The 24,596-nt window shown below is 39.3% G+C and overlaps 3 protein-coding genes across 4 annotated transcripts; 2 read left to right on the forward strand and 1 right to left on the reverse strand.

The window, feature by feature from the left end:
* Positions 1 to 4,532: 4,532 nt before the first annotated feature.
* dbe (KRR1 small subunit processome component homolog dbe) lies at positions 4,533 to 5,755 on the forward strand. Its single transcript, XM_028317752.1, has one exon. The coding sequence runs from the start codon at positions 4,688 to 4,690 to the stop codon at positions 5,732 to 5,734; it is 1,047 nt and encodes a 348-aa protein (XP_028173553.1). The 5' UTR covers positions 4,533 to 4,687; the 3' UTR covers positions 5,735 to 5,755.
* On the reverse strand, positions 5,746 to 7,564 carry SerRS-m (Seryl-tRNA synthetase, mitochondrial). Its single transcript, XM_028317751.1, has 4 exons — positions 6,818 to 7,564; positions 6,446 to 6,633; positions 6,200 to 6,367; positions 5,746 to 6,068 (listed from the first exon to the last, which is right to left on the reverse strand). Exons 1-4 carry the CDS (start codon positions 7,406 to 7,408, stop codon positions 5,753 to 5,755), a joined length of 1,263 nt encoding a protein of 420 aa, XP_028173552.1. The 5' UTR covers positions 7,409 to 7,564; the 3' UTR covers positions 5,746 to 5,752.
* A 229-nt stretch (positions 7,565 to 7,793) lies between these two features.
* Dnmt1 (DNA cytosine-5 methyltransferase) lies at positions 7,794 to 24,389 on the forward strand. Of its 2 annotated transcripts, XM_028317744.1 has the most exons (9): positions 7,794 to 8,099; positions 8,347 to 8,455; positions 8,712 to 9,105; positions 9,267 to 9,480; positions 9,711 to 12,033; positions 13,003 to 13,680; positions 13,931 to 14,111; positions 16,636 to 16,817; positions 24,275 to 24,389. In XM_028317744.1, the coding sequence occupies exons 1-9, from the start codon at positions 7,975 to 7,977 to the stop codon at positions 24,356 to 24,358; spliced, it is 4,290 nt and encodes a 1,429-aa protein (XP_028173545.1). In that variant the 5' UTR covers positions 7,794 to 7,974; the 3' UTR covers positions 24,359 to 24,389. The 2 variants fall into 2 exon arrangements, with proteins under 2 accessions (XP_028173545.1, XP_028173544.1); XM_028317743.1 differs by lacking the exons at positions 13,931 to 14,111; positions 16,636 to 16,817; positions 24,275 to 24,389 and adding exons at positions 15,023 to 15,153; positions 15,268 to 15,430.
* Positions 24,390 to 24,596: the final 207 nt, after the last annotated feature.

The following is a 24,596-nucleotide window of genomic DNA, read 5'->3' on the forward strand; positions in this document are numbered from 1 at the left end:
TTTAAATTAGGTACTTGATTAAGAACCTACAATCATAATAATTGCAACTACTTATTCAACATCTATTCGTAAAATTAAATTGTTATTCATCATTTTAGTTCTATTATATGATTCATATTAAATAAAATATTTTTGTTTCAATAAAATTACTTAGTACCTTGGAATCTCTGGCATACTTTACGTACATAAGTGTCAAACTGGGCTGCGCAAGCGCATTACCTATACAGAATGCTGCATACAAGCAACGTGTATTTCATGGCATTTCTTCTCCGATAATGGTAATGAAATAGGTAGTCATACACAAAATAACATTGCTGAAGGAATAAAGTTAGTATTCGTTTTCCTTCAGTAGGTTATGCTATCCGACATGTAAACCGAGCAATCCGCGCGGCCGCGTAGACCGTAGCTCAATGGTGCCGCAGTGTAAACGTATGGAGAATTGCGAGCCACAGTACAGTTTGTGGTACAGTTGACGTCGCACGAAAAATATTTGCTTTCACTTTCGTTTGTAATTTCTTTTTTGTGGATAATGCGTTTATTCATCATAGTTAATTCATAGATCACCTAAACAAATATGGTGAGGATTGAAATCAACACCCTGTATTATTGTTGTTCTTTTTCTTTTTTTGATGCTATATTTGGATTATTCGGGTGGCATTTAAAAAAAGGCGAATTTATTAGATGCCTTCTCATTTTCCCGTGGCTTAGTCAGAGGAGCAGTCGCCCAGCAAGCAAAAGATCGTGGGCTCTACTTATGGACCGAAACTAATAAGGCCCAGAACAGACGGTGAAACGAAACTGCAACTTTCTGATGATTCTTATGAATGAAACTGAAACTTTCAAACTGGTCGCGTCATGTGTGGTCTCTCAACGGACGCTATGGCAGAAACTTAGATGCAACTCAAAAGTAACTAGCAGTTGCAGTTTCGTTGCAGCCTATGGGCCTATGAGTTGAAAATTCAATTTCAAACTACTAACGATGTAATTTAAGAAACAAAAAGAGTCAAAATGCAGGTGCGATTTAAATAAAAATTCTTAAAGGACCAATACAAACTCAAAAAACGTCCTCATAGTAACTGATTGCTGATAACAATGTATTGAAATGTTGGGGAAAAAAGTTGTTGCATTGCATTTTTGCCCATGTAAAAAAACATGCTACACAAATTATTGTACACACACAGCTGCATGCGACGATTATTTTAGCGATAGCTCGATCTTTTATAATAGTTCTTTGGAACCATGAAGCTAAAGATAAAAATGGAGGCCACTCTTCGAATACCTACTTGAAGCACAACCTTTGTATCACTATCTCGCTCTCTGTGGGCAGACTCTCTCTTTCTAAATAAACAAAAAATATAAATTTGCTCAAAGTCAATGAAACTCATTGTTAAATCTTTATTTCTTGACATAGGTATCATTAAATAATAAGTGTAAATACTGGTAAAACGTTTTAGGAAGAAATTACTGTGAAAATACAAAGAAATATGTTTACAATGATCCAATGTCGGAAATCACGAAATAAACACTTACGCGTGGAATCTTGAGTCACTTCTGGGACACCACGTACTACCGCAACCACGCACTACAAAATTTTGCACCATTTCTTGTGATAAAACAATGATTAGGTCCTGTAAAAAATCTCAAACGAAATTAACTGCATAGTAAACAACCGCCATGATGGGCCGGATTGGGCCGATGTTGCCACATGGTACCGATTTCCCAGGAATTGGGATTGTAATTCCCTTATTCGCCAACACATTTAGCCTAAACGGCCAACAATTTTGTGATTTTTAATTTAACTAGGTAATCGTAGTTCAAATATTTAATATAATAATATAATTATTTATTTGTTTAACTTCTGATTTGGTTAGTGAATTGGCTATTTCGAAGAATTTACTAGGAGATTTAAATAAGGAGATAGAAATACTACAGGCCATTCTAAAAAGAGAGGTCGGCCCACAGAGAGCGAGATAGAGATAAGTAAGTATTTGACTCAAGTTTTTGTTCCAAGTGTGGCCTCCATTTTTATCTTTAGCATCATGTTTGGAACCATGAANTCACTGATCATTTAAAATATTGTTTATTAATTATTTTAAAAATACACATTCATAAATATTCAGTTTTATTTCATTGAAAAAAATACTAATTCAAAACTGCCCCAGGCGTGTTCAAGGCTGCCCCGACTACGGGGCAGTTTTGAACGTTTACAGAGCCCCGATTACGGTAACTTTTAACGTCTACAATCCAGACGCGTTTCTGATTCTGCAATACGATTGGTCAAAACAGCTGACGTACGCTGTTGAACGACCAATCGTATCGCAGAATCGAGAAGCGTGTCTGGATTGGAAACGTTAAAAGTTACCGTAATCGGGGCTCAGGTCTCTGCAAAAATCTAAATATCTTAATAAGCGTTCATGAATAATTAAAAAGAACATCATTATTTTGTTGTGTGATAACCATGACCTCTATCTAGGAAGAAAAAATTAATGAAATCGTTCAAATTTGGAAGATATTTAATAAAGTATGAAAATTGTTCAAAGCTGCCCCCCTCTCCCCTATTACATTTCAGACATAAAAATACTATCCGGGCGACGAAATTACTAAGTGAGCNTATCATAGATATTCATAGATCACCTAAACAAATATGGTGAGGATTGAAATCAACACCCTGTATTATTGTTGTTCATTTTCTTTTTTTGATGCTATATTTGGATTATTCGGGTGGCATTTAAAAAAAGGAATAATTAGATGCCTTCTCATTTTCCCGTGGCTTAGTCAGAGGAGCAGTCACCCAGCAAGCAAAAGATCGTGGGCTCGATTCCCATCTTAAATTACAAAGACACTATACCTGTAAAATCATACCTACCTACTTATGAACCGAAACTAATAAGGCCTAGAACAGACGGTGAAACGAAACTGCAACTTTCTGATGATTCTTATGAATGAAACTGAAACTTTCAAACTGCCCCCTTAGACAAAACGCACTTTTTGATCGAATCGAAAATCGAATCCGTCAAAACTCCATACAAAAAAGGGGCTTTTCGACCACTTTTCGACTGGTTTGCGATATAATTTGCACTTTGTCTAGACCCACTGGTCGCGTCATGTGTGGTCTCTCAACGGACGCTATGGCAGAAACTTAGATGCAACTCAAAAGTAACTAGCAGTTGCAGTTTCGTTGCAGTTGCGTTTCACTGTCTGTTCTGGGCCTATGAGTTGAATAATTCAATTTCAAACTACTAACGATGTAATTTAAGAAACAAAAAGAGTCAAAATGCAGGTGCTACTTATTTAAATATAAATTCCTAAAGGACCAATAAAAACTCAAAAAACGTCCTCTTAATAAGTAACTGATTGCTGATAACAATGTATTGAAATGTTGGAGAAAAAAGTAAAAAAAAACATCCTACACAAATTGTACACACACAGCTGCATGCGACTATTATTTTAGCGATAGCTCGATCTTATAAAATAGTTCTTTGGAACCATGAAGCTATTATAAAGATAAAAATGGAGGCCAAACACTTCGAATACCTACTTGAAGCACAACCTTTGTATCACTATCTCGCTCTCTGTGGGCAGACTCTCTCTTTCTAAATAAACAAAAAATATAAATTTGCTCAAAGTCAATGAAACTCAATGTTAAATCTTTATCATAGGTATCATTAAATAATAAGTGTAAATACTGGTAAAACGTTTTAGGAAGAAATAACTGTGAAAATGATCCAATGTCGGAAATCACGAAATAAACACTTACGCGTGGAATCTTAAGTCACTTCTAGTCTAGGACACCACGTACTACCGCAACCACGCACTACAAAGTTTTGCACCATTTCTTGTGATAAAACAATGATTAGGTCCTGTAAAAAATCTCAAACGGAATTAACTGCATAGTAAACAACCGCCATGATGGGCAGGATTGGGCCGATGTCGCCACATGGTACCGATTTCCCAGGAATTGGGATTGTAATTCCCTGATTCGCCAACACATTTAGCCTAAACGGCCGACAATTTTGTGATTTTTAATTTAACTAGGTAATCGTAGTTCAAATACTTAATTATTTATTTGTTTAACTTCTGATTTGGTTAGTGAACTGGCTATTTTGAAGAATTTACTAGGAGATTTAAATAAGGAGATAGCAATACTACAGGCCATTCTAAAAAGAGAGGTCGGCCCATAGAGAGCGAGATAGAGATAAGTAGGCATTTGACTCAAGTTTTTGTTCCAAGTGTGGCCTCCATTTTTATTTTTAGCTTCATTTCGGAACCCTGTGGGTCTAGACAAAGTGCAAATTATAATCGCAAACCAGTCGAAAAGTGGTCGAAAAGCCCCTTTTTTGTATGGAGTTTTGACGGATTCGATTTTCGATTCGATCAAAAAGTGCGTTTTGTCATCTGTGAAGGGGGCTGTACCTGTGGGGCTGTATGTGAGTGAATGTTAGAGCCACAGATATGGATTAGAGGTGTGGTTAGAGCTTTAGACATACTCTCTAATCTGTGTGTTAGAGTTCGTTCACTCACCAGTGTCTGTCATCCTGTCACTGTCAGTCAACTGTCAAAACATCGTGAGTGAGCGTGCGCGTGGTAATTTTCATTTTTGATTCAATTTTGAGCACAGAAATTGTTTTATTTTTATTAAAACAGCAACGTACTCAGATTTTATGCTACATAAGCTTTGAGGTGTTTAATGAACATGGAAAACCCCGATAGTGATGAAGAAAAACACGAACCCGGACCGGTAGAAAACGCCTGGTCAATGAAAATTCCCAAATTTACTCCAGAAGATAATCCACATGGCTTGTTGGAAGAAAGTAAATTTGCAACATTATTTCCTAAATATCGGGAACAGTATTTAAAGGAATGTTGGCCTTTAGTTCAGAAGGTTTTGAAGGAGCACTATATTGTTGCCGAGTTAGATCTTATTGAAGGCAGTCTGACAGTGAAAACGACTCGAAAAACTTGGGACCCCTATATCATTATTAAGGCTAGAGACCTAATGAAATTACTGTCCAGAAGTGTTCCATTTGAACAAGCAGCAAGAGTTCTCGAAGATGAGATTGGGTGTGACATTATAAAAATTAATTCATTTGTAAGAAAAAAAGAAACATTCTTGAAGAGAAGGCAACGTTTAATTGGACCGAATGGAGTGACATTGAAATCTATTGAATTATTGACTGAATGCTATGTACTTGTACAAGGCAACACTGTTTCAGCTGTGGGCCCATATAAAGGTCTAGTGCAAGTGAGGAGAATAGTGGAAGACACAATGAAGAATATTCACCCTATGTACAACATAAAAAGCTTAATGATAAAGAGAGAACTTATGAAAGATCCTAATTTAAAAAATGAAAGTTGGGATAGGTTTTTGCCCAAATTCAAAAGCAAAAATGTTCCACGAAAACAACCAAAGAAGAAAGTTATCAAAAAGCCTTACACACCATTCCCACCTCCACAACCTGAAAGTAAAATTGACAAAGAATTGGCAACCGGTGAATACTTCCTCAAGGATGATCAGAAGAAAGCTAAACGGCGCCATGAAAAAGAAGAAAAACAAGCCATTGCTAAAAGAGCAAAACAAGAACAAAGGCAAAAAGAATTTATACCGCCTAAAGAGAAACCAGTTGATACTCCGAAAACTGATCAAGGTGTGGACATTAAGCAACTAAAAGCTAAAATGAAGAAGTTCTCTAAACAACATAAATCACTTAAGAAAAATAATGTAAATAATGAATAAAAATTCATAAATACTGGTTTACTTTTTAATTTTCATTATTTTCAATTCTGGTACACTTGTATTTCGTCCTATATGTGTAGTGTGATTCATAAAAGGTTGCAATACAGTAGGAATCAGAATTTTTCCTTTAGGATCTTGATGAGTTTCTACAAGGGAAATTAGCATTCTCGGTACAGCACAAGCAGTGCCATTTAATGTGTGGACATATTTAAATACTTTATTCTCTTCATACTTTATATGGAGCCTCCTCGATTGATAATCTGTACAATTACTACAGCTTGATATTTCACCATAATTATTCCTGCCAGGCATCCATGCCTCAATATCATATTTCCTGTAAAAACAATTACATATAAATATCAAGTTAATCATTTAATTTTCTATAAAAAAAATTTTGAATACAAAAATAGATCAATGACCTACTTACTTATCTATCCTAATTAAAAATTAAAATTTTAAACAAACCTATAAGCAGGTGCTCCTAACTCATGCGGTGGCATATCTAACACTCTCATGTGAATCCCCAACTCAGAAAACAATTCCTCTTGTTGTTTTCTTATGTATTCTAGCATATTATCAGAGTCTTCAGGGGTTGTGACAACAAACATTTCAACTTTTGTAAATTGATGTACCCTGTAACATAAATATTTTAATTAATAATAACACAATATTATATACTCTGCATTTGGTACCCAAGATTATACATTTTACCTGTAAATGCCTCTTTCTTCTATAATATTGGAAGTTTCTGCTCTATAGCACCTACTGACAGCTGCAAGTTTTAAAGGTAAGCTTTGCTTTGTGTGGACTGAATTCATCAATAACCCAGCTAAAGACATCTCTGCCGTGCCTGACAAATATAAATCTGGACCATGATGATGTGGGTCTAAAGAATATATCTGAAAAATTAAACAATATTTAATATTTAAATATTTATATAAAATTTTACATACCTATTCATTAAATAATCTAGAATCATATGATTATTTTGATACAATTTTATAGTGCTTATAAATAAGAAATTAACATTAAAAAGGCTTTACTCAAAAAGTTTACTTTGGATTGAAAATATTAATAAATTACCTGAGTACGATCACTGTTTATAGCCATACCACAACTTTCCAAAATATTACTGGGTAAAATATCTGGCACAGAAACCAGTTGAAAATTGTTTTTAATTAAATAAGACACTGTATATTTTATTAAAGCTTCCTCCAACTCAGCCAACTGACTTAAAAAATAATAGCTTTTGTGTCCACATGTGTGTCCCAGTTTGTCAGTTCTCATCAAGTTAAGGCGTCGTGTTATTTCACTAAATTCTAATGGTTTATATTCCCCAAACTCTTTTCTTTTATTTATTTCATGCAAAAGAAATGGCTCATGTTCATATTCCCGCACAGTGGGATGAGTTTTGTTAGGTAAATAACTTAGTTCTCGTAACAGGTTTGTTTTGATAGAATTATAATTCACATCACAAACTGGTGTTGATTTTAGAACCTTATATGTATTCAAAACTCGATCTATATCGCCTATTCCTTTTCTGATATGGATATTATGTTTTATTTCTGATGCGTTTTTGGTATCACAATAATAATCAGTATCTATGTCTGGAAATGTTGCTGATGAACACAATCTAAAATAACTTCGTTTCCACAGAAATCTTGTCATTAACATAATTTAATGATTTCTGACAGAATGGAGGAAGAAAACTGAATAAGCTTCGTCTTCTGAAACGACGAAATCGTTCTTCGAATTCTTGTAATACAGAAAACACTATATTATTTAAAATTGCAAATTCAGTGGTTCCAAACTTTTACAATATTTTTTTGCCTCAAAATCCTCAAATCTGTTTATCTGTCACTTGCTCTGTCACTCACTCAGCTCGACACTTGCTTTTTTTTTTCTTTGATGGCATGCACGGCTTGTGCGTCAGCCACGACGAGGTAGGTAAGGTAAAGGCATGAAGCTAAAGATAAAAATGCACACAAATCACGCGAAGCCGTAACATGAATAGAAAAAAAAGCTTATACCTGTGAGTTGTCATACTTGTCATCTGTCTGCGACAATTTCGCGCCATTAATTAATTAACTGTGGGGCAGTGAAAATTTATTTACGAATTATGTTTAGTTAGTGATAAAAATGATTTCGGCAGTAAGAAATACTGTATAAATAATCTGTTTTTGTAATAGTTTTGATGAATAATATTTGTGGCAATTGTGGGCTGTAAATGCTGTAATACTATGCCGGTTACTGTTCAATCTCAAGACATGGGTGTGAAAACTGATGAAAGGCAGTCTCAGTCTCCCCAAAACGATGGTGATGAAAAAGGACATGTAATCCAAAGCCCTTTGACACCATCACCCAAGTAAGTTAACACCATTAGAAACTATTAATTTTGTTTATTATGTATGATAAAAATCGACTCATCAGAGATGTAATCGTCTCAATATCCCATTCTCACACGTTCAGGGGAAAAGTTTTTTCAAATACTACATGTTAAGATTAGTAGAAAGAAGTTTGAGTTTCTATTTCGCAGAACATAGTGTTTTTACACTTCTCTCACTGTATGATGATAATTAAATTTTTTGTTTGTTTTATTATTTCTTAACCAGATCTAGACCCAGGAGAAATCTCACTCGAAAAGGAAATCAAAAGTGTATTTCTGATATGTTCCCAATAAAAAGAAGTAGAAGTCCACAAGAAAGTGAAGAAGTGCTTAGTGTGAGTATGATTTTGTTCTAATGTTTATTGTGTTGTTGTTCAGCATAAGCCACTAAGTATGAGTAAAAGGTAACACAAATTAATTAGGATTTTAAGACATTTTTTCCTTTTTAACTTAAAGACCTCCACTTCTAGACAAAGGCTTTCCACTCTCATCGAGGCAGTCAATAGTATTATAATTTTAATATCAATCAAAAACACAATATTAAAATTGCTTCAAGTACCTACTACTCTTATTGTTAACATTTTATTACAGAAAAAGAAAAAAATTGATGACAACAGCAATCAAAATAATGGTCCAACAAATTCTAACAGCAGCCTCGATGGGCAAGATATAAACATAGTATTAGAAAAAGAGCCTGACTCTTTAAAAACACAAGAAGATAATAGCGCTGAAGTAGAAAGTTTAGACAAAAGCAAGACGAATGATGATGCCCCAGATGTGGTTATAACTGATGAAATCAAGCAAAATGATACTGATTTTCATAATGATAATACTAAAAATAATAATGAAGTTTTGGACACTGAGAAATGTACTATATGTGGACAATTTCTCAATAATTCAGACATTATTTACTATCAAGGGCACCCTCAAGATGCAGTGGAAGAGTTTATAGCTTTGACCAATGAAAAGTTGGTTCTGGCATCAGGCAAGTTTAATCAGTTTTTATTAATAAGGAGGNGAGGAATAATTATTTATTAAAAATTATTTTAGTTCAAATAATCTATGAATAATAAATCTGCAAATTAACTGATAAAGCTATATTGTAAAACATGCTTACACTCTAATCTTTCTTCTTTGTTTATATAGGGGATGAGGGGGATATCATGGAGAGACCACAAACAAACATAACAGGATTCTCAATATTTGATGAGCAAGGGCATTTGTGCCCCATCGATGGAGGGCTAGTTGAAAATGATGTACGGATATACATGTCTGGGTATCTAAAATCAATTTGCTCAGATTCCCCTGATATAGATGAGGAATCGATACCTGTCAAGGATGTTGGTCCCATTATTGAATGGTATGTAAGAAGATGTAAAAGATGTAAACTTACCTTTTTATAGTTCTATTATTATGCTGTCCACTAGCCTTTAAAAAAACTCCAGTGTAAGGAGGTATTTGACCACTTTAACTCACTTGATATTAAATATTATATCCCATTAATCTTTCCAGGGTTTTGGTTTGACCTCTTATACAATTTTTTTTTCACTTTACAGTAAAATATTGAAATTTCCTTTCACCATTTTTCAGGTTCATTCATGGCTTTGATGGAGGTAACAGAAATTGTATAACATTGTCTACTGAATTTGGAGAGTACAATTTGATGAAACCTAGTGAAGCTTATACTCCACTAATGAATAATTTATATGAAAAGATCTGGTTAAGTAAAGTGGTTGTTGAATATTTAGAAGAATACCATTATCTTCAGCCATCATATGAAGATTTACTTGAAGTGATTCGAGAGGCCACTATTCCTGAACTTGATAATAAAAAAATGAGTGAAGAAATGCTTCATAAACACGCACAATTTGTTTGCGATCAGGTAGTCAGCTTAGAAGCAGATGAGGATGATGATCCTCTAATAACTTTACCGTGCATAAGAGAATTGATTAAATTAATGGGCATTAAGTTCGGTAAACGTAAAGTCCGTGCCAAGATTGATTATAAAAAAGTTGATAAAAAGGCTTGGACTAAAGCAACCACTACCCCCTTAGTAAGAAAAACTTTTGAAAGTTTCTTTTCAAACCAGTTGGACAAAACTAATCATGAGCTCACACTGAGAAGGAAGAGATGTGGAGTTTGTGAGGCCTGCCAGTTACCAGACTGTGGTGAATGCAATGCTTGCCGAGCTATGGCTAAATTTGGTGGTCATGGAAGAACAAAAAAGGCCTGTGTTCGCCGACTGTGTCCCAATATGGCAGTAGAACAAGCTGAAGATTCAGAACTAGATGATGATGATGACTTCCAAAGTATGGTAGAAAAGAAGCATCATGATAAAATCGAAGATGTTGTCCCGGTGAAATTAACAGGAGCGAATAATAGAAAGATAAAATGGATTGGTGATCCAGTTAAAGCAGATTCAACAAAAATTTATTATGAAAAAGTTGAAATTGAGGGATCTGAACTTCAAATCGGTGACTTTGTGATGGTAGAAACTTCACAACCCAATATACCAGCCTTAGTAACTAGAGTGGTATACATGTGGCAAGAAACAATAAATCCTAAATCAGGTTATTTCCATGGCGAGGTTTTTATTAGATCCTCTGACACAGTTTTGGGAGAAGTGAGTGATCCCAGGGAGGTGTATTTAGGCGATAGGTGTTGTCATGGCGCCCCTTTGTCCTCAATATTAAGAAAAGCTTATGTGGAAAGAAAATCGGTGCCTAACGATTGGTTCAAACTTGGAGGCAAAGAGGTTGTCGATGAAGCATTTGAAGATGATGGAAAAACATATTTTTACCAAAAATATTATGAAAGATTTACAGCCCGTTTTGAAGATATACCTACAGATCCTATTTGTCCTAACGATTTAAGGAAACACAGGTTTTGTCCATCATGTGAACGGAAAACGAAAAAGGACGCAAAGAACATTCCAAGGGTTTCTGGAAAACTAGCTGAAAAATCGGATGCGGTACCTGAAGAAAATAGAACCGAGTGGTCTGTAGTGAGATGGCAGGACTATGATTTTAAAAAAGGCTCAGGCGTTTTCCTGAAACCTGGAACATTCTTGCTTAAAAATAATTTGGCCAACAACACAAACCAAAGAGCTCCTAAAATCGATAAAGTAGACGAAAACATCTACCCGGAGTATTACAGAAAAAGCGATAATTATTTGCGCGGTTCCAACGTAGACACCGGTGAACCTTTCTGTGTGGGATACGTCGCGGCCGTCGTGGCGGCCAGCGACGGCCCTCTGATAGTGCCCCAGGACATCTATCTGAAAGTTCACGTACTGTACAGGCCGGAGAACACCACCAGCCGCTTCCCCCAGCACGAGGACCTGAACGTCGTTTACTGGACCGACGAAATCCGAGAAGTTCCGTTCTCGGCCGTGGTCGGCCCGTGCAGCATACACTACGAGAGCAACATTCCAAACGACGAATCCTTACACGACTGGTTGGAGAAAGACCCGAACAGGATTTACTTCAGGATGGCGTTCGACAAGACCAGCGGCCAGTTCGTGAGCGTGCCTCACCACGCCACGGGCGTAGGTCGGACCGAAAAAGGGAAAGACAAGGGGAAGGGGAAAGGGAAGTCGAGCAAGCCGGCGGAGGCGAGCTCGCGAGCCCCGGAGGCGAGGGTACGGCCGCTGAGGACGCTGGACGTGTTCGCGGGCTGCGGCGGGCTGTCGGACGGGCTGCACCAGGCCGGCGTGGGCGAGTGCCGCTGGGCGATCGAGAACGTGGAGGCGGCGGCGCACGCGTACTCGCTCAACAACCGCGGCTGCGTGGTGTTCAACGAGGACTGCAACGCGCTGCTGCGCGAGGCGCTGGGCGGCGCCACGCACGCGCGCGGCCTGCGCCTGCCCGCGCAGGGCGAGGTGGAGCTGCTGTGCGGCGGCCCGCCCTGCCAGGTAGCGATGGCCGTTATTCGTTTCTTTCTTTCTTTTCAGCCAAACGACGTCCACTGCTGGTAGGGCAAAAAAAGAATGAGACATGTATAGGCTCCTTAAGAGCATTTGACGATTTGCAAGAACTAATTTAATTAGTCTAAACAAATAAAGATAATTTTGATTTTGATTTTGCTGGACAAAGGCCTCCCCCAAGGTTTTCCACAATGAACGGTCCTGCGCTGCCCGCATCCAGGCTCTTCCCGCGACCTTTACCAGATCGTCGGTCCACCTAGTAGGAGGCCTGCCCACGCTACGTCTTCCAGCCCGTGTAGTTAGCCAGTACGTTATTCGTTATCACGGGTTATTAAACGAGTGATCAGCCTGACCAGTGATCACTCGTTATCCAGAAACGCCTAAACTAGTTTTTTTCTTAACGACATACAACGTTAGAATCTCTTCGTTATTCAACACGATTGTTTCCACAACGCTCTAAAGCTAAACTGAATTCACTCTTAAGCAAACAACATAAGGTAGATGTTTGGTTGACATAAAAAATAACGTGTTTCCCGCTTCGTTATGACAGATTTGAGGACAACGTCGTACATTGACGATTCCTAAACATATTTTTTGTAACCTAAAGGAGTAAAGCGAGTAATGTATGGTGTCCAATTAATAAGGATCGCAACGAAACGAGTGCGTGTGCGCGTGAGAAAGCCATAGGACGTTAACATAAGTGTGGATAAAATAGGTATAATGTTCGTCGTACGTTAGATATTCAATTGAATTTGAGTCTTATTTTGAAGGTCGTAAGTTCCTAAATGTCTTGCAGCTAACCAAACACCTAACGTTATAATTATCACGCTTGCTTGAGAGTTGTGGAAATAACTTCGTTTTAAAAAAAAAAACTAGTTTTGAAAACGTTATTCGTGATTCGAAAACCGTCGCGTTTAGTTATTTAAAAAACCCATAACGACACATCTTTACTGCCAGGGCTTCTCCGGCATGAACCGCTTCAACTCGCGCGAGTACTCCAACTTCAAGAACTCGCTCGTCGCGTCCTACCTCTCGTACTGCGACTACTACCGGCCGAAGTACTTCATCCTGGAGAACGTGCGCAACTTCGTCGCGTTCAAGAAGGGCATGGTGCTGAAGCTGACGCTGCGGGCGTTGCTCGACATGGGCTACCAGTGCACGTTCGGCATCCTGCAGGCGGGAAACTACGGCGTGCCGCAGACCCGGAGGCGGTTGATTATATTCGCGGCGGCGCCGGGCTACAAGCTGCCGCTGTATCCCGAGCCGACTCACGTGTTCAGCCGGCGCGCGTGCTCGCTGACCACCACCATCGACGGGAAACGCTTCGCCACCAACATCCACTGGGACGAGTCAGCGCCGCGCCGGACTTGCACCGTCCAGGACGCGATGAGCGACCTGCCTCGCATCTGCAACGGAGCGAACAAAGTGGAGATAGATTACGGGTCCATGCCCGAGAGCCATTTCCAGCGTTTGGTGAGAAGTAAAGATGAGACCGCGAAATTGCGGGACCACATCTGCAAAAACATGGCCCCGTTGATTCAAGCCAGGATCTCGAGGATTCCGACGACCCCGGGATCCGATTGGAGGGACCTTCCGAACTTATCGGTCACCCTGTCGGATGGAACTAAATGTAAGGTAAGAAAAATAATAATGGTATGATTTCATTTCCTTTCCACAANAAATAACAGGATATATCCTTGGACATTTTACACTGCGCCTCAAGTTCCAAACTAAGCAAAACTTGTTCTATCAAATCTCAAACCTCTCGGCAAATCAATAAATGCAAACCAGGATCCTGTTTGTTTTTAGATTTAGTCAGTTTGAATTATGATTTCAGGCGTAGTGAAGTTGTGAAACAGTCGTTGAAACAGTTCTTTGGCTTCAGGTGCTGCAGTACCGTTACGAAGACAAGAAGAACGGGCGGTCGTCGACGGGCGGCTTACGCGGCGTGTGCGCATGCGCGGCCAACGGCACCTGCTCGCCCGGCGACAAGCAGGAGAACACGCTCATTCCCTGGTGCCTGCCGCACACCGGCAACCGCCACAACAACTGGGCCGGCCTCTACGGTACGTGTATATGTTTTATTTATTGATCGCACCCGGCGACAAGCAGGAGAACACGCTCATTCCCTGGTGCCTGCCGCACACCGGCAACCGCCACAACAACTGGGCCGGCCTCTACGGTACGTGTNCCACAATAAATAAATAAATAACAGGATAATAATATATCCTTGGACATTTTAAACTGCGCCTCTAGTCCCAAACTAAGCAAAGCTACTATCAAATCTCAAACTTCTCGGCAAATCAATAAATGCAAAACAGGATCCTGTTTGTTTTTAGATTTAGTCAGTTTGAATTATGATTTCAGGCGTAGTGAAGTTGTGAAACACTTGTTGAAACAGTTCATTGGCTTCAGGTCAGAGTTCGAAATTATCAAGATAATTACGCTCCATGATAATTATCAACAGTATAGGATACATTTATCATATTGTTTCATAAGAAATTCTGATTGCGAATGTGTCTTTTTTTTTGGTTGCTGATTTTTGTCAAGTTATCCATTGCTAGTCACATAAAGCTTGGAAAATAGATCAATATTTTGACGTTAGTGATCATTGTGGAGCTAAATATTATATTTTTTTTAACTATCTATACTTACGAGCAAAAGTATGGAATCACCCCGTTGTGTTTGGTTCCAAGCCATCTTAAGAACTGAATGACTATGTATTTATCTATAATATTAATTTAAAGTATAAAATATTACCTTTAAAATGGTGCCATTTTTATTTATCTTCTATAAGTCAATTAGTTCTTACGATCGCTCGAAACAAGTAGGGTGATTCCATACTTTTGCTCGCGAGTGTATGTTGATTAACGCCCACCACTAGACGCAAGTGCGGAAATACACATTCAAAAACTTCGTATACAGTTAATTTTCACGAGAGGATTTTTTGTAATTATCCTTTCGAACCCTGCTTCAGGTGCTGCAGTACCGTTACGAAGACAAAAAGAACGGGCGGTCGTCGACGGGCGGCTTACGCGGCGTGTGCGCGTGCGCGGCCGGCAGCACCTGCTCGCCCGGCGACAAGCAGGAGAACACGCTCATCCCCTGGTGCCTGCCGCACACCGGCAACCGCCACAACAACTGGGCCGGCCTCTACGGTACGTGTTTGTTTTATTTATTGATCGCGCCCGGCGACAAGCAGGAGAACACGCTCATCCCCTGGTGCCTGCCGCACACCGGCAACCGCCACAACAACTGGGCCGGCCTCTACGGTACGTGTTTATGTTTTATTTATTGATCGCGCCCGGCGACAAGCAGGAGAACACGCTCATCCCCTGGTGCCTGCCGCACACCGGCAACCGCCACAACAACTGGGCCGGCCTCTACGGTACGTGTTTATGTTTTATTTATTGATCGCGCCCGGCGACAAGCAGGAGAACACGCTCATCCCCTGGTGCCTGCCGCACACCGGCAACCGCCACAACAACTGGGCCGGCCTCTACGGTACGTGAACTCAAGCATCGAACTTTCAAATGTCGCCATCTCGAGGCCTGAAGGCTTAGTGTGAGTTTACATCAAACGTCGTCACTAGCGAGCGCGTCAAATAATCTATGAAGATTTTAGTTCTTGAAAGTATCCGGTAGGGTCGCTGTACAATCCGTCATACATTCAATGTAATTTTTTACGCAGTCGCTAGGGAAGACGTTTGATGTAAAATTGTAAACTCACACTTCATCTCGCCATCTAGATCTCTCAGTAGGCATCAGAAACAAAACACTGGATTCAGGAGTTGAAGTGCGTGTACAGAGACGTGAAGTACGTACCAGGCGCGGCTCCAGCCCTCAAAAAAGGTTGTGGGCACAGCCACCAAAAATTAGCAAAGTGAGAGTTGGATCACTACATGCCCGGACATACATACATGCCTATCGATCTTATCAAATTCAAATTCAAATTTTTTATTGCATACTAGCTGACCCGGCGAACTTCGTACCGCCTTAGCGTAGAGATTTTCTTAATATTTTTTTCCGTAAGAACCATCCTTGGACTTCCACAAACATTTAAAAAAAAGAATTATCGAAATCGGTTCAGCCGTTCACACGTGATGCCGTGACAACGCGAAACGGGTTTCATTTTTATATATATAGATTAAGTGTTTACAATTGGGTCTTAATCTAAACAATGAGCTTATAACTTAATAACCCGTTAATGGGTATTGCAATATTAGTGGTGAGAGAGGACTAGTCTAAACTTAGGTCTAGCAACTTACATTATGACATGCCTTATCTTAAAAGAGTTTGTTTATTATTAAAGAATTCATCTAATGTATAATATCAATAGATCATAGTTAATTAAAACAAGCAAATTAGGGTTGTGGGCATGCCCACAGTGCCCACAACGGTGGATCCGCGCCTGGTACGTACGTGTTCGTTGAAATCCAAGAATGGTTTTTACGGCGATATAACTTCGAATAATTTCCGGGAAGACCCTAAAAAAACTCAAAAAGGGGGTAAAACGGGGTCCATACGAAGTCGCGGGCGGCCACCAGTATTAAATATTCTTTAAAAAAACTCTTCAAACGGCGTGTTTCAGGGCGCATATCGTGGGATGGGTACTTCAGCACGACGGTGACGGACCCCGAGCCGATGGGCAAGCAGGGCCGCGTGCTCCACCCGGAGCAGGCGCGCGTGGTGTCGGTGCGCGAGTGCGCGCGCTCGCAGGGCTTCCGCGACGCCTACGTGTTCGCCGGCTCGCTGCAGGACAAGCACCGGCAGGTACGAGCAGGCCTGGCTCACTCCGCGCGGTACNTGTTTAAGAATTACCTAATAGTTAATGGTCTCAACCATTGTCTTATCAAATAACTTAATCTTGCCTTAAACTTAAAGCAACTATGGTTACAAAGAACTAGAACGATGACCAGTGCCGGATTAGCCACGTAGCAAGAGTAGCAAATGCTACGGGCCCCGCGAATTTGGGGGCCCCGCGCTCCAACGCCTGTCTGACCGAAATAAAAAAAAGATTAATTTAGATAGGAGCATAAAATATCTTGCATGCCTTAAACGCGAAGCGCTTAAGCTATGCTTTACTTTCACTTGAAAATCTAAAACTCTATTTCATCACGTTAAATCATAAAAATAAGTACCTACTTATTTTACGAACTTTTTAACGTGAATGTTCTAATGTTTAATTATAATCGATAAAACTCATTTATTTCTGTGAATAGGCTTAAAAAAAGCACTTTTACATGTCCCAGTATTAACCCTACCACTGCTTCAGGACATTAAATGGGCCAGTGCTGAGAAGAAGCAGCGCAAGAAACTCAGTCACTATTGTCTGCCTCTTTTTCAAAGGTTTACATGCTTTAAAATGTACAAAGTTAACTATAAATATTTATGCGAGCTAGGCAGTAACGCATCCCAAACATTTTTATCTTTTAAATAATCATCGACTTTATAGTAGCCCTTTTTCATTAAGGTAAGTACTTTTAATAATTGTGCTTTGAATTTATGAATGGTCAATGGGTAGTTCTACAACAGTTTGTGGCAATTTATTAAAGAATTTAATACATTTTCCCATAAATGAATTACCAATCTTATGCAGTCTGAATAGGCCAGTAGAATAAAACACAAAAATGAATTAAATCGGAAATAATTCCTACTAAAGATTTTATTGCTTTAATGGCTTCATTGGTTGCCCATAAAGACTCCTAGGTTTTCGACTTCGACGGAGTTGTGCTTAAGTGGTGGGGGCCCCAGAAAGGGGCGTTTTTTTATTTTTGGCGTCGAACCTTGGACCAGGCATACGGCTAAGTAATACAGTCGTACAGGAGGGTACAAGGAAGAGGGGCAGCCATAGTAGATAACACAGAGTCGTTCAAGAGAGTGCAAGGAAGAGGTGCAGCAACCGCAGTTAAGGATCGGCTGGGACGAACAAGGATAAGCGAATCCAACTCACGAGCCTTGACAGGGATAAGCTGGTTAAGGCGGCCCTTTACAAGGCTTGGGAGCCTGCGGGCCTGCGGGTGACGAGCTATTGGACATAGAGAGGGTTATTAATTATACGTAGGTACATATTCTACTTTGTCGAAGATAAGGACGAGAACATTTATTGATCGCGCCCGGCGACAAGCAGGAGAACACGCTCATTCCCTGGTGCCTGCCGCACACCGGCAACCGCCACAACAACTGGGCCGGCCTCTACGGTACGTGTTTATGTTTTATTTATTGATCGCGCCCGGCGACAAGCAGGAGAACACGCTCATTCCCTGGTGCCTGCCGCACACCGGCAACCGCCACAACAACTGGGCCGGCCTCTACGGTACGTGATACGTCCCGCTAGTATACTCGTAAAGTTACAAACATCGAACTTTCAAATGTCACCATCTCGAGCCTAAAGGCTTAATGTGAGTTTACATCAAACGTCGTCACTAGCGAGCGCGTCAAAAAAATCTATGATGATTTTAGTTCTTGAAAGTATCCGCTAGGGTCACAGTACAATCCGTCATACATTTAATGTCTTTTTTTTACGCAGTCGCTAGTGAAGACGTTTGATGTAAAATTGTAAACTCACACTAAGCCCCCTGTTCATCTTGCCATCTCTCAGTAGGCATCAGAAACAAAACACTGGATTCAGGAGCGTGAAGTGCGTGACGTACCTACGTGTTCGTTGAAATCCAAGGATGGTTTTTACGGCGATAAAAGTTCGAATAATTTTCGGGAAAACCCTAAAAAAAAACCCGAAACTACACCCCTAGGGAGTAAAACTGGGTCCACGCGTACGAAGTGTGTAACCACGGGCGGCCACAAGTATTTATTATCTTTAAAAATCTTCAAACGGCGTATTTCAGGGCGCATATCGTGGGACGGGTACTTCAGCACGACGGTGACGGACCCCGAGCCGATGGGCAAGCAGGGCCGCGTGCTCCACCCGGAGCAGGCGCGCGTGGTGTCGGTGCGCGAGTGCGCGCGCTCGCAGGGCTTCCGCGACGCCTACGTGTTCGCCGGCTCGCTGCAGGACAAGCACCGGCAGGTACGAGCGAGTACGGCCACCACGAAAAACTTTCGAGTTCGAATCGCTTGCGTATCCGAATCGCCATCAAAAGATTTAGTACGAAAACTACAAGCGCCCTTGTGAACGTATCGTAAAGTATACTTAGCATCAATGATATTATATAAAACTATAGATATGTTACGTTTATAGAAATTACGATTTTAATCCGTTCCGAGCTATTCCAAATTGCACACATTGACAAATGTAACTGATAAGTGAAACAAAAGATATGAAATAGCACGCAAATGAAGGAGATAGCTATAGTTTTAATGATTGCACTTCAAATATTTGGGACGTATTCGAGTAGTCACAGCGCGAGCGCCTATAACATATCTGCTTTTGTTTTTATATAATATCATTGCTTAGCATGAGAAATGGTTGCACGAAACTTATTTTGATAATCAAAATTGTCACGTTATCATTTAATTCGAAGGTTGAGTGTCGAATTTTGTCGAATATGCAAACTTCGAAGACGAACGTTGTTCATGCTAGAGGTACAGCATTTGCGTTCGTTAGTTTATTTCAGCCGAAAGTCGTCCACTGCTGGACTAAGACCAAGGATTTCCACAAAGACCGGTCCTGCGATGCTCGCATCCAGGCACCTCCCGCGACCTTCACCAGATCGTCAGAAAGCATTTGGGTATCTAGGGTAATTTTTCGGTCTATTCCACTTAGATCACCTATAAACATAGCTGGGCATTAACTCGTTAATCCGTTAATCGTTAATTAACGAAGTTAACATTTCTATTAACGGATTAACTTTTAAGTTAACTTTAAAAATTGTTAACGGACTCGTTAACTTCCGTTAAAGTATCCTAAGTCCGTTAATCGTTAATCCAGTACCTACTATTTACCAAAAAGATACAGCAGGCGCGCTGAAAAACGCGTTCTGACAAGTAGGTACGTTCGGGCTTCCAGAACTTCCAGATCCCAAAGCAACAGTTTTTGTAATCAGATCACTAAAGCAACGATATATTATTAAAATGCATTTTTTTATTTATTTACAACTGAATTTAAAACCAGAGGTGGAATTGTGTAAAGCAATCGTTATAATTTGACAGTTCATAACGTACGATTATTCTGTCAAACGCTTTGTATCTGACTTTATCGTACGTTATGAACTGTCAAATGATTACGATTGCTTTACACAATTCCACCTTAGTTCTCCTCAACCGAGTATGGTATACTTATGTAAGTACGATGACAATGCAATGTTATTGTTGACGATGGCCACCTATAAATAAATCACACTTCTAAATAGTCACATATTTTGTTTTGTAACATTTTTGATATTTTCTAAAAACCGCATAAAACAAATTGGACATGTATGTATGTGACTATTCAGAGGTGTGATATGTATATGATATGTCTGTTCGCCGAGAGTTGATAAAAAAAATTAAATATCAGAGGTTCTAAACTCATTATAAATTGCGGCCCGCTAATTATTTTTGTCGATATAATGAAAAAGTTGGTAGATTTTTTGGCCTGGATTCTCGGCTCGGTTACAATTTAATTTTGGACTACCAAGAATGTTCTAAAAATACCAATTATCTACCAAAATCTACTAAACGTTTTCGCACTACTAAATCATCGTTCTCTTTGCCTCAAATCTACCAAAAAAGTAGAAATCTACTAAAAGTGGTCACGCTGTGGCCGCCGCCGCCCGCCGGCCGGGGCGCTTGACGACAGCTGCGTGGCTCGTACCATGGTACTCAGTGCGCGTTGTGACAAACGACGCCCGCCATACAGAATGCGATAATTAAGCGACAGTCGCTATTGCAAGACATTTCATAATATTTATCAACTCTCGGCGAACAGACTTGTTGTAACTTATTTTATGACGTATTATTATAGTCTATCCAACATAGCTTNGGCCATGTAGGTAATCAATAATTCTTAGGATAGTATAGGAACCTAACCTACTATGAAGGTTTTCCATAATGAATGCATACTTACCTACATACGTACCTCATTACAAATAAGTACATTAATAATTTTTTCACTAGACAGCAACCCTAACAGCGTAAGAAGAGTTCAAAGGCACGCGATAGAAAGAGACAAAACTTGTAGGTGAATAAAATTGTAGGTACGTAGTGCTGTGCGAGCTGAATTCCACTGTATCGCGTCGTAGCAAGACTCGCATTTATTTAAATCGTCTTGCGGAGTAATCCTTCTGTACCTGTACTATTACTTATTCTGTGGTACGAGCCAGTACGGCTACCACGAAAAACTTTCGAGTTCGAATCGTTTGCGTATCCGAATCGCCATCAAAAGATTTAGTACGAAAACTACAAGCGCCCTTGTGAACGTATCGTAAAGTATACTTAGCATCAATGATATCATATAAAACTATAGATATGTTACGTTTATAGAAATTACGATTTTAATCCGTTCCGAGCTATTCCAAATTGCACACATTGACAAATGTAACTGACAAGTGAAACAAAAGATATGAAATAGCACGCAAATGAAGGAGATAGCTATAGTTTTAATGATTGCACTTCAAATATGTTTCTTTCAAGACAAGACGTCCCAATTGGGACGTATTCGAGTAGTCACAGCGCGAGCGCTTATAACATATCTGCTTTTGTTTTTATACATATAATATCACTAGCTTTTGCCCGCGGTTTCACCCGCGTGAAATTTGGTATGTCACAGATCGTCATAAATTATAGCCTATATGTTAATCTGGGTTATAAACAGTAATACTGTAAAGTTTCAACAAAATCCGTTCAGTAGTTTTTGCGTGAAAGAGTAACAAACATCCAAACATCCAGACATCCAAACATCCAGACATCATGACATCCAAACTTTCGCATTTATAATATTAGTAGGATAGGATTGCTTAGCATGAGAAATGGTTGCACGAAACTTATTTTGATAATCAAAATTGTCACGTTATCATTTAATTCGAAGGTTGAGTATCCAATTTTGTCGAATATGCAAACTTCGAAGACGAACGTTGTTCATGCTAGAGGTACAGCATTTGCGTTCGTTAGTTTATTACAGCCGAAAGTCGTCCACTGCTGGACTAAGACCAAGGATTTCCACAAAGACCGGTCCTGCGATGCTCGCATCCAGGCACCTCCCTCGACCTTCACCAGATCGTCAGAAAGCATTTGGGTATCTATCTAGGGTAATTTTTCGGTCTATTCCACTTAGATCACCTATAAATAAATCACACCTCTAAATAGTCACATATTTTGTTTTGTAACATTTTTGATATTTTCTAAAAACCGCAGAAAACAAATTGGACATGTATGTACATGTGTGACTATTCAGAGGTGTGATATGTAATGTCTGTTCGCCGAGAGTTGATAAAAAAAATTAAATATCAGAGGTTCTAAACTCATTATTTTTGTCGATATAATGAAAAAGTTGGTAGATTTTTTGGCCTGGATTCTCGGCTCGGTTACAATTTAATTTTGGACTACCATTTATAAGAATGTTCTAAAAATACCAATTATCTACCAAAATCTACTAAACGATTACGCACTACTAAATCATCGTTCTCTTTGCCTCAAATCTACCAAAAAAGTAGAAATCTACTAAAATTGGTCACGCTGTGGCCGCCGCCGCCCGCCGGCCGGGGCGCTTGACGACAGCTGCGTGGCTCGTACCACGGTAATACTATCTATACAGTATTCCAACTCGGCCATATTTTTGAAATAAATGTCAACAGCCGCGCGGTACGTCACGGTATGACAACATGCGATAGGGCTGCCCACCTGCAGACCCTATTTTCATTACATCTGCCTACTTAGAATTTCTATCTAGTTTTGTAAATGGATTTAGTGATTGCAATTTTTAATTTTATTTTGACAAACAAAATACTTTGTGAATGAAATAGGATAAAAATGCATGTTGTTTTGTGATTAGTAGATTAAATTAAAATAATGTATTTGTGTTAAGATTTAGTAACAAATCTTATAAATTTGCGACCGTAAAATGTATGCGCCTCGACTGAGGCGTACAAAATGCTTGATTATTATACAGGGTGTTAGATAAATGGGTTTATAAGCCGACACTAGCCCATGTTAACATGTGCATATAAATGATACGGTGAAGTCACGAAATTGATATTATCATTTTAAAAATTTAAATTTTCATACAAATCTGATTTTATAAATTTTATTTTGTATGAAAATTAAAAAAAAATAAAATGATGATATCACTGACTTCACCATACCATTTATATGCATAATTTTAACATGGGCTAGTGTCGGCTTACAAATCCATTTACCTAACACCCTGTATAAATAGGTACTTGTAATTATTTTTATAAAAAAAGAGCGCTTACTGTTTAAAAACAACACATCGTCCGTTTATTACTGTGGCACATTCGCGACACCCCCGACTTTTGCATGTCGAGCGCATACCGAGATTTGAATTTCGAAAGGAAGCTCGCGTTTCGTCCGTTTATATGAAGTTACAATACTGTATAGATAGTATTACCGTGCTCGTACCATGGTACTCAGTGCGCGTTGTGACAAACGACGCCCGCCATACAGAATGCGATAATTAAGCGACAGTCGCTATTGCAAGACATTTCATAATATTTATCAACTCTCGGCGAACAGACTTTAGGGGTCATCCATAAAGTACGTCACACGTAAAGTGGGTCGACAAAGTGTGACATGGTGTGACAAGGGGTGGGAGGGGTCTTAAGTTTCGTGACATCACATTTCAGTTGTTTCAAATATTTGATATAATGTTGATTTCATAAAAAAAAAACTTAATTTAAATGGAAATAAAACTAATTTCGGAACTGCTGTTTTAATTTAATAATTTTTCGATGTAAAATTGCAAAACATGTGACGTCACACTTGGGGGGTCTCAGAAATGTGACCAGACCACCTGTGACAAGGACGGGGGGGGGGACTCAAAAAATCATGAAATTCGTGTGACGTACTTTATGGATGGCCCCTTAGTTGTAACTTATTTTATGACGTATTATTATCAATTATTATGACGTGATAGCATTATCTGTGGATCTCAAGTCTCGCTGACGTTTGACATTACAAAACACCCTCCCGAAGTCCCGATCCGCTCCCATACTTCAGACACTGAGTTAACCGCTAGACCTATAGTTAAGTTTTTCACTAACCTAGAACGTACTACAAGCCCCCCCAAATGCTATAATGTAAATAATGTTTTTTTAATGAATCTTATATTTTTTCAGATTGGAAATGCGGTACCGCCTCCACTGGGTGCGGCGTTGGGTAGAGAAATAAAGAAAGCACTGGCTGCAAGTATTTCTTCTTAACTTTATTGACATCAATATTGTGATCAAATAAAATCATTGTGCCTTTCTGACAAAATATACTAATATTGATTACTAAACAGTATTTTATTACGCTGAATCTTTGAGGGGGATTTACCAATGGTCACATAGGTTCTAGTGATACAGAATTCAAACAAGACCAATCATGAAAAACTTGCTTAGTATTTACCAACTCTCTTTATTTGCATCACATATTTTTGGTTTTATACACTAATCACCT

This window comes from Ostrinia furnacalis, unplaced genomic scaffold (genome assembly GCF_004193835.3).
Source record: "Ostrinia furnacalis isolate ACB-3 unplaced genomic scaffold, ASM419383v2 OfSCF6417, whole genome shotgun sequence".
Classification (NCBI taxonomy): domain Eukaryota; kingdom Metazoa; phylum Arthropoda; class Insecta; order Lepidoptera; family Crambidae; genus Ostrinia; species Ostrinia furnacalis.

Excerpts from the sequence above, each read along its gene's own strand:
- dbe (XM_028317752.1), top strand. The coding sequence starts at position 4,688 with ATGAACATGGAAAACCCCGATAGTGATGAAGAAAAACACGAACCCGGA.
- SerRS-m (XM_028317751.1), bottom strand. The coding sequence starts at position 7,408 with ATGTTAATGACAAGATTTCTGTGGAAACGAAGTTATTTTAGATTGTGT. Across the intron at positions 6,634-6,817 it reads TAAACAGTGATCGTACTCAG|ATATATTCTTTAGACCCACA; the intron begins GTAATTTATTAA and ends TTAATTTTTCAG. Across the intron at positions 6,368-6,445 it reads GAAGAAAGAGGCATTTACAG|GGTACATCAATTTACAAAAG; the intron begins GTAAAATGTATA and ends TTTATGTTACAG.
- Dnmt1 (XM_028317744.1), top strand. The coding sequence starts at position 7,975 with ATGCCGGTTACTGTTCAATCTCAAGACATGGGTGTGAAAACTGATGAA. Across the intron at positions 8,456-8,711 it reads AAAGTGAAGAAGTGCTTAGT|AAAAAGAAAAAAATTGATGA; the intron begins GTGAGTATGATT and ends ATTTTATTACAG. Across the intron at positions 16,818-24,274 it reads TGCAGGACAAGCACCGGCAG|ATTGGAAATGCGGTACCGCC; the intron begins GTACGAGCAGGC and ends ATATTTTTTCAG.